At 43.0% G+C, this 18,163-nt stretch overlaps 1 protein-coding gene across 2 annotated transcripts in view; it reads right to left on the bottom strand.

Moving 5' to 3' along the window:
- The window catches only part of LOC307140816 (uncharacterized protein), a 56,725-nt gene extending 40,965 nt beyond the window's left edge, over positions 1-15,760 (bottom strand). The window contains exons 1-2 of one of the 2 annotated variants that reach the window (XM_079840569.1): positions 15,681-15,760; positions 13,565-14,012 (exon numbers count right to left, since the gene is read on the bottom strand). In XM_079840569.1, coding sequence (XP_079696695.1) covers positions 13,565-13,949 — 385 coding nt within the window. In that variant the 5' untranslated portion in view covers positions 13,950-14,012; positions 15,681-15,760. The remainder of the gene's footprint in view (positions 1-13,564; positions 14,013-15,680) is intronic. The other variant, XM_079840570.1, reaches the window with a different exon arrangement.
- Positions 15,761-18,163: the final 2,403 nt, after the last annotated feature.

Raw genomic sequence — 18,163 nt, 5'->3', positions numbered from 1 at the left:
ATGCCTGCCTTTAATTTTCAAGCAATCCTGAAAACTTAGGGTTAAATTTGGGGGTTGGGTTGAATTTTGCAGCCGTTTGATCAAGGATGTATTGATGATAGGAGTATTTCTGGGCGGTCAGACCAAAAATCTGCATCATTTTGGCAGTTTAAAAATATATCAGTTTGTATATAACCTAAAAATTAAGAAATTAAAATTGAATTATTATAAATTAATAATAAGTATGCTTTCCTGTGCAATTTACAGTGGGGAGAATAAGTACAGGGAGTGCAGAATTATTAGGCACGTTGATTTTCTGATCATATTTTTTTTCCAGGCACATTTGACCAATTCCAAACCACAGTAATCCTAATAACTACTATTGATTTAGTATTTAATAATGTATAAGTGATATATAATTGTTCATGAAGGCTGGAAATGAAAATCACCTTATATTCAGGTGTGCAGAATTATTAGGCATGTTTTCTTTTACAGATAAATTGAGCCAAAAAAGAGATTTAACTCAGACTGAAAAGTCAAAAAGTATTAAATGCCCATGAGAAGGATGCAATACTAATGCAATACTAGACATTGCAGTTAAGGCATGACCATTGGACAGTGAAATGCTCGTTGGGTCAGCAGGATCTGACAAAAACAGGTGGTGAAGAAAAGACACCTGTTAACTGCAAAAGAATGTAGAATTAAGGTGAAGAATTAAGGGTGAAACCATCAGGAACCCTTTAGTCTCCAGCGCCAACATTTTCCAAAGCTGCAACCTACCTGGAGTCTCCAGAAGTGCAAGGTGTCAGGATCTCAGAGACTTCAGTTAGGTAAAGAATCCTAAAAAATGACCCCCACTAGATAAGAATCACAAGCTGAAGTGTTGTAAAATACATGAAGAAGGTTTTTTTATAGGCTTCATCTTCCAGAATCTGGCAGTACGTTTTGGGAGTTCATTTTAGTCCATCTCTGCAAAACGGACTTCAGGATGGACTAAAATGAACTCCCAAAACGTACTGCCAGATTCTGGAAGATGAATTCTTCAAACAGTGGTACTAGAGGATGTGGTGCTGGTCCTTCAAGAGTCACTCTCAACCTATCTGTCCATAAAGCCTATAAAAAAACCTTCTTCATGTATTTTACAACACTTCAGCTTGTGATTCTTATCTAGTGGGGGTCATTTTTTAGGATTCTTTACCTAACTGAAGTCTCTGAGATCCTGACACCTTGCACTTCTGGAGACTCCAGGTAGGTTGCAGCTTTGGAAAATGGTGGCGCTGGAGACTAAAGGGTTCCTGATGGTTTCACCCTTAATTCTTCACCTTAATTCTTCATTCTTTTGCAGTTAACAGGTGTCTTTTCTTCACCACCTGTTTTTGTCAGATCCTGCTGACCCAACGAGCATTTCACTGTCCAATGGTCATGCCTTAACTGCAATGTCTAGTATTGCATTAGTATTGCATCCTTCTCATGGGCATTTAATACTTTTTGACTTTTCAGTCTGAGTTAAATCTCTTTTTTGGCTCAATTTATCTGTAAAAGAAAACATGCCTAATAATTCTGCACACCTGAATATAAGGTGATTTTCATTTCCAGCCTTCATGAACAATTATATATCACTTATACATTATTAAATACTAAATCAATAGTAGTTATTAGGATTACTGTGGTTTGGAATTGGTCAAATGTGCCTGGAAAAAAAATATGATCAGAAAATCAACGTGCCTAATAATTCTGCACTCCCTGTATGTGTACCGTAGTAATTCAGGGTAAGATACAAACTAGGGATGGGCATTTTTGTCAATTTCTCATTTCGATCATCGATAGGTCTCAAAAACGAGTACTCGAGTAATTGGGGGCGGGGCATGTGCAGGGGGCGGGGCATGTCCGTCATTGAAATAATGAAAATACTGTTATGAAAATGGTTGTTGACAAATACAAACGTGACATGAAAACGGGTATATGAAAACATGAACATATAAAACAAAAAATAACTGCTAGATTATGATGCATAAATGTCTTTGAAAAAGAAACATCTTTATAAAATGACCGTCTCAAATAACCAAGTCATATCGAGCATTGCCTTTGAGCTGAAACTGTGAAATAACACCACCCTGCAGAGCTTGCTAGCTGGTTAATAAACTCAACCAAACGCACCATATATCAATATTAATATGAAGATTATTATGAACCTATTACGACATAAATCAACACAAAAGGACGTGAATGCGCACGTGAACTTCAGCGCGCTAGATTTTACAGGCTATGGTTTGAAACAGAACATTTTGAATGCGGTCTTCCCTTAACAACGCTGATACACGGACAACGAAAGCACACAGAAACAACATTTTATTAAAATCCTGTTCTCATTATAATGCTTTGACAGATTGACTCTGCACATCATGCACTTAATTTTATTATTCATGATCGAAGCGTTTACAGACATCACTGCGCGTTTTCGAACTCATAGCGAAAAACCAACTTTAAATAAACTAGGTCTACTGTTAAAAAATACGAGAACAGTATAGCAGTGCTGCATTACTAATATCAATGATTCTGAGAAAGAAATAGCCTATCTGAAAAGAATATGACCGTCTCTAAACCATCATGTCGAGCATGAAATATGCGTTTGAGCTGAAACTGAAGAGAATGAACAACAGCCGGTATAACGGCAGCGCTTTTCTAGCTTATTAAGCTCAACCAAACGCTTCTTATATTAGATTAATCAGATATAGACAACATAAAAGTATCTTACAACGTGCATCTGCAGATAAGGACGCGGATGCTCACATGAACTTCACGCGCTAGTCTGAGTGTTCTCGCTAGTTTCTCTGTGGATCAGCTGATACACGGGGAACTAAGCACAGATCATTTACAGCATTCTATTTCCATCGTGTTCTCTCATTATAATGCTATGCAGATTGGCGCTGCACATCTTGCACTAACCATTTAATGATCTCATGATTCCAGACATCACTGCAGTGCACGCCTTTATTTTGCCGCGGTCTGGAGGCGCGCTGTAAAACGCTAACCAATCAGACCTCCGCAAAACGATGCAATAACTAATAAAAAAGAGACAAATATTTTTTTTTCAGGGCGATCATCATTCTCATGATCGATGATCGCTGTCACGTTCGAGTACTCGATTACTCGACCACTGTAGCCCATCCCTAATACAAACATGGTTTGGAAAATGGATTCATGATGTACTCACTCATATGCATCTAGTCATTTTTAAACAATAAATGTTATGGACTGCAGCTGATAAAGATTAAATCAAGAACTCATACAGGGGCATTTTTTAATTATTTCTTATTTATTCATTTTTGGTGGCATTTTTGCCCCAAGCCACTGTTAATTTCTGACCTTGTTTATGATCATCCAAATGTGGTATTTCTAGTTAATTTTGGCTGCAAAGAAACAAAGAAAAAATTTCTTATGTAAAACGATAGAATTGGCTGTGCTGCGGCAACTGCAGGAGCCTGTGGCGAGGCGGCTGAGAGAGCGAATCCAATAGGGGTCGCTAGAATTCCCGCCGAACAAGGTAAATTGAATTTGCATATTCGAGGCTATCTAAGACCGTGTTTTGCCATAGGATATCAGATTTAATCTCCTTCAGCGATACCTTCCTTCGCTGATCTTCGGAATTGAAGCCCCGCCGTCGAACAAGCACTCAAGCAGAACTACCTGCAGCCCTGAGGACGCCGGATTCCCCACCTGGTCTCTGCCTTCAGCCCCCTGCCGTTCCAGCTTCGCCATCCAGCATAATATCCTTTATTTGTGTCTGTGTGTCATTAGCGCGTGCGTTGCCGCCGCAACCCCGCTTTCAAAAAGAGCAGCGAGGCGTTGTTTCAAATGCCTCGCCCTTCCTGTGCTTCGTGCAGAGCACCTCTCCTCGGCGGGGACCGCCACATCCTCTGCGTGGCATCCCTTGGATGGGACCACGCCGAACTCGCACTCTCCAAGGGCGGCTGCCCCGAGTGCGACGAGATGGCGCTACAGACCCTCAGGGCTCGTCTCGCCAGCCTAGAAGTCCCCGCCCAGCCCGCGCCTCTCGAACCGCGCAAGAAGAAGCGCCGTGACCAGAGGCCACCTGAGCGCTCGAGCGACTGCACACCGAGTCATTCTCCACGTGCCTCGCTCTCGCCGGTGAAGTTCACCCAGGAGGAACAGCGCCCCTCACTCACAGCGGCCTGTTCCGTTTCCTTCGGTGGACCAGCAGCGGAAGAGGAAGAGGAGGAGGAGGACAGCCTTTCGTTGGACGCGACTGGTCGAACTCTGTCTCAGAGCCCCCTGCTTCGACGCATACCGCCACAAGCTCTAAGTCCAGCGCTGATGCTGAGCTGATCTGCGTGCTCACTGACGCTGTGGGAGACTTCGGGCTCGAGTGGTCTCTCCCCCAGGAGACAACGCGAAGCAGGCTGGACGAGTGGTTCCTGCAAAGCCGCCGCCTTTCCTCCCCTCACAAGAACGCTCCCTTCTTTCCTGAAGTCCACGACGAGCTAACTAAGGCGTGGAAAGCCCCCTTCTCAGCTCGTGCTAAATCCTCGTTTTCCCCAGTGCTCTCCTCTGTTGACGGCGCTAAGGAAAAAGGATACGAGGGTTTTCCTCCCCTCGAAGAGGTTGTTGCTGCGCACCTCTGCCCGCCCTCCTCCAGGGGATGGCAGGCCAGGGCTCAGGACCCCTCCAAACCGTGTCGCTCTAACTCAGCTTTCACCAGTCGAGCATACGCCTCCGCTGGCCAAGCCGCTTCAGCACTACACACCATGGCTGTCCTTCAGGTGTACAAGGCCAAACTTCAACAAGGCTCTGGACGAGTCTGTTCCTGATTCTAAAATCCTGAAAGACCTGCGCAGCGCCACAGACCTCGCTCTGCGCGCTACCAAAGCCAATGCGCAGGCCATCGAAAGGACTATGGCCAACCTGACTGTTTTAGAACGCCACTTATGGCTGAACCTCACGGAGATGAAGGACGCCGACAAAGCCTCCTTTCTGGATGCCCCCCCATCTCCTCCTCTGGTTTGTTCGGCCCGGCGGTGGTTGGCTTCGCCGAGCGTTTCACGGAGGCACAGAAAGCGCCGCATGCTATGAAGCACTTTCTCCCCAAACGCTCTAGCTCCTCGTCTGGCCGGCACAAAGCGCCGCCCCAACCCGCCATGGCTGCACCGCCGACTTCAAGGCAGCGCTCGACGTCTAGGCATCGACAGCGCTTACGCTCTACGAGCCGCATCAGGCAGTCTGAGTTCCGGGGACCTCGACCTCGAGCTACGTTGAAACCCGAACCACCGAAGCCATCCTAGCCGTAAGAGGAAAGAGAAGGTGGCCAGGTCTTGCCTTGGCCGGACTCCCACCACTCTCTCTCAGTCTCCCAGTTCCCTTCAACCAGGTGACTGGCGACTCCGTTTTCGCAGTCAACGAGCCCATTATCAAAAGCGCTCGCCTGCACACAAACACCGTTGTCATGGCGACCCAAATAAATCTCAAAAAGAGCTTTTTCTCTGTATATGTTGTGCACACTTCACAGTATGCACCCCTACACTCAAACACCCCCCTCACAGCTCACACGCTGTCCTGTGCCACAAATGTAATGTGCGCGCCCACTACCCAGTGCACGCCGCAAAGGATAAACACAAAGCAACCGGGTTACCGGGTCCCTATCACTAAGCGGCCCACCCCCGTTACTAATTCAGCCCCTGGCTTCACGGGCACAGGCCTGGTAGGCCATTCCCGGTATATCAAATTGGGTGTTGAACATAAAATGAGGTTACTCACTACAGATCGCTCGCAGACCCCCGCGCTTTCGCGCCGTGGTCGAGACCTCAGTAAAAGGCAGCGTGAGTCACGTGGTCCACGCCGAGGTATCGAAACTGTTAGAAAAGGGAGCGGTCGAAACCGTGCACCCGACGCAAAGCGAGTCAGGCTTTTACTGAACGCGGCCATAGCCCCGCTGAGACTGAAAGGCATGCGGGTACTCAATTACCTCGACGATTGGCTTGTCATAGCCCAATCAGAGGCACAGTTGATGATACACAAATTCTGGCTCCTCAAACATCTAGAATGCTTGGGTCTCAGGATCAATACCGCCAAGAGCTCAATGTCTCCTACCCAGAGGATATCATTTCTGGGTACAGTCATAGACTCAATACAGATGAGGGTGCGGCTTACGTCACAGCGCGCCCTCTCTATTCAGAGCATGGCGGCATCGTTCAGAGACGGCGTTTACATTCCTCTCAAACGTTTCCAGAAGATGCTAGGTCTTATGGCCTCGGCAGTACTCAAACTGGGTCTGTTACACATGCGGCCCCTTCAACGCTGATTGAATTCCCGCGTCCCGGCCCGCGTATGGCGATCGGGCCAGTTTCGCATCAAAGTGAACCACAACTGTCTCAAAGCTCTGGCTCCTTGGAAGGCGACCACCTGGTATCAGACAGGTGTTACTATGGGTACAGTTACGAAGCGGAAAGTGGTCTCGACAGATGCATCCAACCTAGGTTGGGGCGCCCTACACAAGGACAAGCCAGTCTCTGGCCAATGGGCTTTGTCAGAGAAAAAGCTGCACATAAACTGTCTAGAGATGAAAGCGGTCATTCTATCGCTGAAAGCTTTCCTTCCGTACATAAAGGGTCACCATGTCTTGGTCTGAACAGACAACATGTCAGTGGTATCCTATATAAATCGCCAGGGCGGCCTGAAATCAGGCTCCCTACATTCCATGGCGAAACACCTCCTTATATGGGCAGAGCACTACCTGAGCTCCCTGAGAGCAGCTCACGTGCCAGGTATCCTGAATCAAGGTCCAGATATGTTATCCAGAGGCAGCATTCCCCCCGGGGAATGGTCTCTTCACCCTTTTACAATTCAGTTGATTTGGAACAACTTCGGCGAAGCAAAAGTAGATCTTTTCGCATCCGAAGACAATGCTCACTGCCCAATATTTTTCTGCAAACGCAGGGATGCACTGGCCCATGCCTGGCCCAGACTCCCTCTGTATGCTTTTCCCCCAATCGCGATGTTGCCACAGGCCATCAAAAAGATCAGGGAAACCAAATCCACAGTGCTCTTAATAGCCCCGTTGTGGAAGAACCAAATATGGGTCTCAGAACTGACTCTCATGTCAGACGCAGCCCCATGGCCAATTCCGCTGAAGAAAGATCTCCTCATGCAGGCGAGAGGAAAAATCTGGTGTCCCCATCCCGAGCTGGAGGCTCTCCACGTATGGCTCATCAACGGATACCCGCAAACCTCTCTGTTCTGAACACTATTTCTGAAGCTAGAGCCCCCGCAACCAAGCGGCTCTATGCACTGAAATGGTCGGTTTTCTCTAACTGGTGTACAGCACGAAACCTTGACGCAGTCTCGTGCGAGGGAACAGAAGTGCTCGCCTTCCTTCAAGAGCTAATGGACGCGGGTCGTTCCCCCTCCACACTCAAAGTATACGTTGCTGCCATAGCAGTTTATCATGCTTGCATCGCGGGACAATCACTGGGGAAAAGCGAGCTTATCGTACACTTTCTTAAAGGGGCCAAAAGGCTGAATCCGCCTCGCCCCCCCTCAGTCCCGATATGGGAGCTTGCTACAGTGTTGGACGCCATGAAGGGCTCCACCTTTGAACCACTTCAGTCTGTGAGCATAAAGCACCTCTCACTTAAAACCGCTTTTCTGCTGGCACTGGCCTCAGTCAAGCGAGTGGGTGATTTGCACGCGCTCTCCGCGAGTGCTTCCTGTCTTGAGTTTGGGCCTAACAACTCCAGAGTCATCCTCAAACCTAGACACGGTTATGTTCCTAAAGTGCTTTCTACTCCCTTTAGGGCACAGGTGATTTCTCTTTCGGCCTTGCCCGCGTTGCAAGACGAAAAGGACGCTAATCTGCTCTGCCCAGTCAGAGCACTGAGACTATATTTAGAGCGTTCCGCCCCCTTCAGGCAATCGGAACAGCTCTTTGTATGCTTCGGTGGCCGCACTAAAGGACATGCTGTCACAAAGCAGAGACTCTCACACTGGATAGTGGACGCTATCTCTATGGCTTATAAATCTAAAGACCTCATTTGCCCTATAGGCATTAAAGCCCATTCGACTAGAGGCATGGCCTCGTCATGGGCATGGTCATGCGGCATACCGCTAAAAGATATCTGTGCGGCGGCAGGCTGGGCCTCTCCGTCCACTTTTATCAGATTCTATAAACTGGAAGACAAAGCTTTGCAAGCTGGTATCCTTGCCATTTAATAGGTTTTGCCAGTCTTTATTAACAGACTCGATTCGTCGGGTCTCCCTGTTCTATTTAAACCTGATATCCTACGGCAAAACACGGTCTTATATAGCCTCGAATATGCAAATTCAATTGACCTTGTTCGGCGGGAATTCTAGCGACCCCTATTGGATTCGCTCTCTCAGCCACCTCGCCACAGGCTCCTGCAGTTGCCGCGGCACAGCCAATCAGCGTGCAGCTCGCGCTGTTCTATCGGCTGTGCAGGTGCACTGCGTTTTACATAAGACATTTTATTTAATAAAGTTTTTGCTTCATATTCTTGAGAAAAGGAGTTTCCCCATAACGCAATACTCGTTCCCTCTCTCAGGGAACCGAGGTTACGTGAGTAACCGAGTACGTTTCACCTTGTAAACAATCTGGGAAGTGTAGTCCGTTGCACACGTTTTTTGCACATGCTCTGCTGACAGAAGGCATGAAAAGCAGTCGATTGCAGCACGAAACGAAACAGTTGCTCAGTCAGTGTTGATGCCCTTTGGCAGTTGTTGTTTTTATTCCGATTGTATTATGCATCTGTTCATGAGAATCGATCGGGTTACTCGCACCGGTGCGCCTAAATATTTTTCCGCAGTCGCACGCAGTAATTTTCAGGCGCAAAATGGTCACTATGTAGAGCCCTGATATAGAATATATATATATATATATATATATATATACATACATATACAGGGAGTGCAGAATTATTAGGCAAATGAGTATTTTGACCACATCATCCTCGTTATCCATGTTGTCTTACTCCAAGCTGTATAGGCTGGAAAGCCTACTACCAATTAAGCATATTAGGTGATGTGCATCTCTGTAATGAGAAGGGGTGTGGTCTAATGACATCAACACCCTATATCAGGTGTGCATAATTAGGCTTGGGTACCGAAATCCGGTTCCAATATGGCACCGGTACTTATATAACCGGTATGTACCGGACCGAATCAGAACGCAGATTTCGGTTCCTCATTTCGGTGCCAAAATTCAAACGTGCTTTCGCGCTTTGGCTGAGCCAGAGACAGACGCTCAGCGCTGGTCACATCAAAACTCATGACAACTATTCAGTGTTTTCAACGACATCATGTTTATTTCAGGTTTCAGACATTTAAATGCTCATAAGTAGGCTACTAGCAAAAAACACACCCTGATGTCTATGAAAGCGGCTATGACAATCCTTTCAGACGATTATAATTTGACTAACGTTACATGTTTTATTCACATCAGATACATGCACATTATATAGTAACTATAGCGTTTACTCTGTTCTTCTTCCAGTTCACTGGTCACTTACTTTCATGTATTTCGTGAGGCGAGAATGCTCTCAAGTGTTGTAAATCCGACAGATCCGATTCTGAGGCGCAAACTAACATGGCGCCGCCCATTGCGCTTTATAGATCAACTAACACACATTCACTCACACATTTGAACATCAGATAGTTCGTGACACAGTTAAGAAGTTTGTGAATATTTTGAATAAAAAGAAAAAACGAAATAAACCCGATACAGCTGAGCTGTCAGCGCTATTGCGGCTGCTGTGTCATCATGTGAGAAACATGACGCGTCGCCATGGAAACATTAAGACGATGCGTTCTAAAATATTTAGCCAGAGAATATGATCATATTTCAAAAAAGAGCTGAAGCTCGAAGCTGGTTAGTAGCATACCAAGAATACAGACTACTGCTGTTATTATTGTAATTAAGAGTTATATTAGGCTTGTTGTAGTTGGGTTAGGTGGCTTAGGTTTTACTGTGAATTTGTAAATAAGTCAATTATAATTTGTAAATAAGTAAATATTGTTTTGTATTTATTTATATTCATACATTTAATTATACATTAAACTTTTAATAAATGGTTCAATTTAAATAAAAAATAAATAAATAAAAAGCGACATTTAATGTCATCCACCTCGTTTTGTGGCCTTTTAAAAAAAAAAAAAAGTATCGGTTCAGGCACTGTTTAGGCACCGGAACCGTTTTAAAAGTATCGGTTTGGCACCGGAATCGAAAAAACCCAAACGATACCCAACCCTATGCATAATTATTAGGCAACTTCCTTTCCTTTGGCAAAATGGGTCAAAAGAAGGACTTGACAGGCTCAGAAAAGTCAAAAATAGTGAGATATATTGCAGAGGGATGCAGCAGTCTTAAAATAGCCAAGCTTCTGAAGCGTGATCATCGAACAATCAAGCGTTTCATTCAAAATAGTCAACAGGGTCGCAAGAAGCGTGTGGAAAAACCAAGGCGCAAAATAACTGCCCGTGAACTGAGAAAAGTCAAGCGTGCAGCTGCCAAAATGCCACTTGCCACCAGTTTGGCCATATTTCAGAGCTGCAACATCACTGGAGTGCCCAAAAGCACAAGGTGTGCAATACTCAGAGACATGGCCAAGGTAAGAAAGGCAGAAAGTCGACCACCACTGAACAAGACACACAAGCTGAAACGTCAAGACTGGGCCAAGAAATATCTCAAGACTGATTTTTCTAAGGTTTTATGGACTGATGAAATGAGAGTGAGTCTTGATGGGCCAGATGGATGGGCCCGTGGCTGGATTGGTAAAGGGCAGAGAGCTCCAGTCCGACTCAGACGCCAGCAAGGTGGAGGTGGAGTACTGGTTTGGGCTGGTATCATCAAAGATGAGCTTGTGGGGCCTTTTCGGGTTGAGGATGGAGTCAAGCTCAACTCCCAGTCCTACTGCCAGTTTCTGGAAGACACCTTCTTCAAGCAGTGGTACAGGAAGAAGTCTGCATCCTTCAAGAAAAACATGATTTTCATGCAGGACAATGCTCCATCACACGCGTCCAAGTACTCCACAGCGTGGCTGGCAAGAAAGGGTATAAAAGAAGAAAATCTAATGATATGGCCTCCTTGTTCACCTGATCTGAACCCCATTGAGAACCTGTGGTCCATCATCAAATGTGCGATTTACAAGGAGGGAAAACAGTACACCTCTCTGAACAGTGTCTGGGAGGCTGTGGTTGCTGCTGCACGCAATGTTGATGGTGAACAGATCAAAACACTGACAGAATCCATGGATGGCAGGCTTTTGAGTGTCCTTGCAAAGAAAGGTGGCTATATTGGTCACTGATTTGTTTTTGTTTGGTTTTTGAATGTCAGAAATTTATATTTGTGAATGTTGAGATGTTATATTGGTTTCACTGGTAAAAATAAATAATTGAAATGGGTATAAATTAGTTTTTTGTTAAGTTGCCTAATAATTATGCACAGTAATAGTCACCTGCACACACAGATATCCCCCTAAAATAGCTAAAACTAAAAACCACTTCCAAAAATATTCAGCTTTGATATTAATACGTTTTTTGTGTTCATTGAGAACATGGTTGTTGTTTAATTATTAATGTTGTAAAATTAATCCTCAAAAATACAACTTGCCAAATAATTCTGCACTCCCTGTATATATATTGAACGTATTGAAACTATTGAACGAGTTGTTTTCAACCAGGTTTCATCCTTCCTATCGCAGTATAATCAGCTGGACATCAACCAATCGGGTTTCAAAAGGGGCCACTCCACAGAGACTGCACTACTGTCGGTCACTGAAGCCCTGCGGACAGCCAAAGCTGACTCCAAATCATCAGTCCTCGTGCTGCTCGATCTATCTGCGGCCTTTGACACGGTCAATCATCAGATTCTTCTGTCCACCCTCTCATCACTGGGCATCACAGGGACTCCACTCCTTTGGTTTGAGTCTTATTTCACAGGTAGGTCTTTCAAGGTTACCTGGAGAGGAGAGGAATCCCAAGCACATCCACTGGGGTTCCCCAGGGCTCAGTGTTTTGGTCCTCTCCTCTTCTCCATCTACACTACTTCATTGGGACCCATCATTCAGGCACATGGCTTCTCGTACCACTGCTATGCTGATGACACTCAGCTTTACCTTTCATTTCATCCCGACGACCCCACAGTAGCTGCACGAATCTCCAGCTGTCTGGCTGACATCTCTGCATGGATGAGAAAAAATCACCTGCAGCTAGACCTGGCAAAGACTGAGTTTCTCATCTTCCCCGCCAGTCCTACCATACAACATGACTTCACCATCCAGTTAGGTACATCTGTGATTTCCCCATCAAAGTCAGTCAGAAATCTTGGAGTAACATTTGATGACCAGCTGTCTTTCAGAGAACACATTGCTAAGACAGCTCGCTCATGCAGGTTTGCGCTCCACAACATCAGGAAGATTAGACCGTTCCTAACAGAGCACACAACACAGCTTCTTGTCCAGGCCCTGGTTATTTCGAGACTGCAGCAGAAATTTTTCCAGAATGCAGCAGCACGCCTTGTCTACAACGAGCCCAAAAGGACCCACGTCACACCTCTCTTCATCTCCCTACACTGGCTACCACTCGCTGCTCGCATCAAGTTCAAGGCGCTGACGCTTGCCTACAGAGGCACCACGCACTCAGCTCCTGCTTACCTTGACTCCATTCTACTAATCCACACCCCCACCAGAAGCCTTCGCTCAGCAAAGGAACGACGGCTTGTGGTTCCATCACAGAGGGGGAAAAAATCCCTTTCCAGAACATTCTCATTCAACGTTCCTAGCTGGTGGAACGATCTCCCCAACGCCATCCGAAACGCAGATTCATTGACATCATTCAAAATTCAACTTAAAACTCTGTTCTTCCGCGAGTACTTAACCTCATAAAAAAAAAAAAAAAAAAAAAAAACTTTCCTCTTTCTCTTCTTTCTTCCCTCCATACTCTAGCCTGTGCTACACCGAGCAATGTACACGCTCTCAGGATTTCAGGCTCTTATTGCGCTTCTCGACTCTTCATGACCTATCGCTTCATGTTCCCCCAAGTTGTAAGTCGCTTTGGATAAAAGCGTCTGCTAAATGCATAAATGTAAATGTAATATATATATATATATATAAACATTTGGTACTGTGACATCCCTAGCTGGCAACATTTATTACCCAAATTACTGAACTATTATTTGGAGGAGCATTGTACACTTCAGGTTTGTTCATTCATAGGATCTTTTGTACTTTAGTAAAAAAGAGAAAAAGGTCAATTTATAATGTTTTGTTTCATAAAGCAACTGATTTTCAGTTATTTCTACTTATTTCCAGGCACAGAACTGAGAAACAAATTTTTGAGAGTTGTTTAAGTGAGAGAAGATCCTGTTGTCATGTTTAATAATTTATTTTATAATTTAAAAAATTTTGCTTTGAAGAAAAAGTGGATTTTTGTTTGTATATGCTGTCAATTATTAAAGCAAATAAAATCCGCAAAAATCGGTATCGGCCGATCTCATACAAAAAAAATCGGAATCGGCCAAGAAAATTGCAATCAGTGCATCTCTATTAAGAATGAAACCAACCTGTGTGTTCCTCAGTTTCTTCATGTTTCACTCTCAATGTTTCTTCAATCTTCATGTCTTCTCTCTCCTCTTTCTCTGTGTGTTCCTCAGTTTCTTCATGTTTCACTCTCAATGTTTCTTCAATCTTCACGTCTTCTCTCTCCTCTTTCTCTGTTTGTTCCTCAGTTTCTTCATGTTTCACTCTCAATGTTTCTTCAATCTTCATGTCTTCTCTCTCCTCTTTCTCTCTTTGTTCCTCAGTTTCTTCATGTTTCACTCTCAATGTTTCTTCAATCTTCATGTCTTCTCTCTCCTCTTTCTCTCTTTGTTCCTCAGTTTCTTCATGTTTCACTCTCAATGTTTCTTCAATCTTTATGTCTTCACTCTCCACTTTAATAAACACCATCTTTATAATAGTGTGTCACGTGGATCTCAGTCGCTTCACCAGGAGTTTTTCTGTGTGTTTGTCCTGTTTAAGACGAGAATAATTAACAGAAGAAAAATAAATCCAAACTAAATCTCTGAGTGTGTCTCTCAGCTCCAGTTCAGTATCAGTTCAGTCTCAGTAACACTCAACACTAGCACTACACACTAATAATGAACACTAGAGAGTGTGATAAAGCTCAGTTTCTCATCATCTCTACTCTCCAGAGACTGAACTCATGTTTATATGATGAACTGAGTCTCTATCAGCTCTAGTTCAGTCTCAGTAACACTCAACACTAGCACTACACACTAATAATGAACACTAGAGAGTGTGATAAAGCTCAGTTTCTCTCATCATCTCTACTCTCCAGAGACTGAACTCATGTTTATATGATGAACTGAGTCTCTATCAGCTCTAGTTCAGTCTCAGTAACACTCAACACTAGCACTACACACTAATAATGAACACTAGAGAGTGTGATAAAGCTCAGTTTCTCTCATCATCTCTACTCTCCAGAGACTGAACTCATGTTTATATGATGAACTGAGTCTCTATCAGCTCTAGTTCAGTCTCAGTGACACTCAACACTAGCACTACACACTAATAATGAACACTAGAGAGTGTGATAAAGCTCAGTTTCTCCATCATCTCTACTCTCCAGAGACTGAACTCATGTTTATATGATCAACTGAGTCTCTATCAGCTCTAGTTCAGTCTCAGTAACACTCAACACTAGCACTACACACTAATAATGAACACTAGAGAGTGTGATAAAGCTCAGTTTCTCTCATCATCTCTACTCTCCAGAGACTGAACTCATGTTTATATGATGAACTGAGTCTCTATCAGCTCTAGTTCAGTCTCAGTAACACTCAACACTAGCACTACACACTAATAATGAACACTAGAGAGTGTGATAAAGCTCAGTTTCTCTCATCATCTCTACTCTCCAGAGACTGAACTCATGTTTATATGATGAACTGAGTCTCTATCAGCTCTAATTCAGTCTCAGTAACACTCAACACTAGCACTACACACTAATAATGAACACTAGAGTGTGATAAAGCTCAGTTTCTCTCATCATCTCTACTCTCCAGAGACTGAACTCATGTTTATATGATGAACTGAGTCTCTATCAGCTCTAGTTCAGTCTCAGTCACACTCAACACTAGCACTACACACTAATAATGAACACTAGAGAGTGTGATAAAGCTCAGTTTCTCCATCATCTCTACTCTCCAGAGACTGAACTCATGTTTATATGATGAACTGAGTCTCTATCAGCTCTAGTTCAGTCTCAGTGACACTCAACACTAGCACTACACACTAATAATGAACACTAGAGAGTGTGATAAAGCTCAGTTTCTCTCATCATCTCTACTCTCCAGAGACTGAACTCATGTTTATGATGAACTGAGTCTCTATCAGCTCTAGTTCAGTCTCAGTGACACTCAACACTAGCACTACACACTAATAATGAAAAATATAATAATGTATATAGAATAATGTTTATATGATGAACTGATAAAGAGAGGAATGAGAAGCTGCTTCTGTTACTCATGAGTTTATTCTGTTACTTTACTCACACGACGTTAATAAATGTTAGATAAAGCAATGCAATGTTACATTTAATAATAAGTAATTCAATCTGCGTTGCCTATAAAACTTTGAAGACAGATTCTATAGTTTTAAACACTTAAAAACACAAACCTTTCTCCAGCCGAATCAACACATGCAGGAGCTCGACGCGGACTTATGACGTCACACCACTACAACAAAATAAAAGTCCCGTTCACTGCTGGGTCTACATCACAGAAGTACACAAATACAAATACCGGTAATAAAAGAGATGACAGAAATTCAGAGTTGAATGCATTGGTGTAATACATATTTAAAATACATGTTGTTCAATGATGTGCTGAAAATATTACTAAAGACTGAGAGACTTTGTCTAAAAGTTAAAACTGTTTTGTTTAGGGGAATAAATTATTTGTATAATATATAAGTACATATAAAGTTCATTTGAGTTTAAAAATACCTGAAAATAACCTAATTATGATTGATGATTTTAAGATGTAGACTATAAGATTCTACATCTAAATATATAGATCTACATCTAGATATTCTCAATGATAAATATATTATTAAATAATAAATATAATATAAAATCTCAATTTTTGAGTGACAGGAAAGAGAAGACATTGTCGAATAAAGTCATTATTTTTGTTTATTTGTTTGCGCATGAGAAGTATTCTCGTCGCTTCATAACATGAAGGTTGAACCACTCGAGTCACATGGACTATTTTAATGAAATTTTTACTACCATTCTGGGAAATTAAACTGTTCATTAAAGTTGTCTATGGAGAGGTCAGTGAGCTCATAATTTAAAATATCCTAATTTGTGTTCTGAAGATGAACGAAGGTCTGATGGGTTTAGAACAACACGAGAGAGAGGAATTCATGACAGAATTTACATTTTGGGGTGAACTAACCCTTTGACGTCTGCATTGCTCAAATGAGTAAAGAAGGTATGGTCTTTATGATCAGTGTAAAGAAAACCTGATCTTCAATAAGTCTCGGTAGATTTGTTATTAACTTTAATATCAGTGAACAACATGTTACCTACTGTAGTTAAATTAATTTGTTTATAGAACCACGTCTTTGTACTATATTTTATATTTATAAATAGCATCAGCCCCAGTATATTGTCTGTCATACATTAACTTTTCAAAACAGAAGAGTGGAGACTAGAGACTGTGGAATATTTATGTTAATGATAAGTTGTAAAAGACTGCCGGTTTCTGTTTGCCCTAACACAACATTATATTTGGATATAACCAGTTGTGAAACATCAGGCTGGTACAAAGGGATATGGCCAGTTTTCAGTTGTTATCAAGTTCTTAAAAATAAAAATAAATGTGAAAAAACATTGTAAAAAGGTCTTTTTCTGAAGAACACAAGGTATTCAATGTAACCATTTAACCTTAGATCACTCCTTCACAAACATGTTCTCTGCGCAACTGTTTACTACATTTAGTAAATAAAATCAGCTCACAATTTTGACAAAAGACGAATATTTTAATTACCATTTTGCATTATATACTGTTACATTCTCTATGGCCATTAGGTTACTTCACATGAAAAAGAAAGAATGAACATCCAGACAAGTAGGTGGCGATGTGCAATATACTAACTCAAAAGAACACCACCTCATACAGAACAATTAACCTAAGGGCTCAGCTGCCATTAACATGACGAAGGACAAGAAATTCAAGACACAGATTAGGTATTTATTCTAAACAACACAACAGATAAGTAATACACGATCTGTACACAACAACTCAGCAAACTTGTACTTACAACATGCAGTAGACAGCACGATAAACCTGGTCTATCCACAGGCCAAATGATAAATGCTGGTAAGGATCAGGTCAGAGTCCTGCACGGGTGCGGGTACCTGACGGGTGACCCGCGAATATTGCTGAAACGGGTGAAAAACATCCTACTGTGTCGGATACGGGTGCGGGTCGGACAAGGGAGAAACGCGGGTCTAAACACGGGTTTTAAACAGTCACGTGCAAACGAATATAGGCCTATATATAACAATATATATGTATGTATATTGTAGATGGGTTCCTAAAAATATGCATTTACAAAAATATGCCTTGCCTGTATTTCAAGTTGATAAAATAATTTCAAATCCATATCAGTTTATTTGTGGCCGCGCGCGCGCCCTCCCAGAAGAATCACAACCGCGCGTGCGATCTGCCTGCACTGCAGTCGTCGAGATAGATCATGAGAAATTGAAGAAAAGATAGCCGCAAATGTGGAAGTTCATCGCTGAGGAAGCACGCAGATAACTGTGGTAACAAAACCAAGCACAAGCTGTTCTATCGAACAGTATTTTTGTTATGTTTCCTGAGTTTGGTCTCTTAATAACACTGTCTTAGTACATTAAGCCACGTTAAGCGTTTTCTTATAATGGTTTTCTATGGGAGGAAAACGCTTAACGTGTAATTAAACGCGTTGCGTTCATTTTCTGGGCTCATCTGATTTTTTTGTACATAGTATACGTTATTAGTATTATGTTTACTGAGTTTGGTCTCTTAATAGGGCTTGGGTGCCGCGTTGCATTCTGGGACGTGGCGGCCATGTTGATGGCCTCGTGAATGTAAACATACAGAGGAGTCCTT

Source organism: Gobio gobio (genome assembly GCF_949357685.1).
Source record: "Gobio gobio genome assembly, chromosome: 1".
In the NCBI taxonomy this organism is placed as follows: domain Eukaryota; kingdom Metazoa; phylum Chordata; class Actinopteri; order Cypriniformes; family Gobionidae; genus Gobio; species Gobio gobio.
Note: the sequence above shows the minus strand (reverse complement) of the source record. Positions and strands in the feature narration are given on the sequence as shown.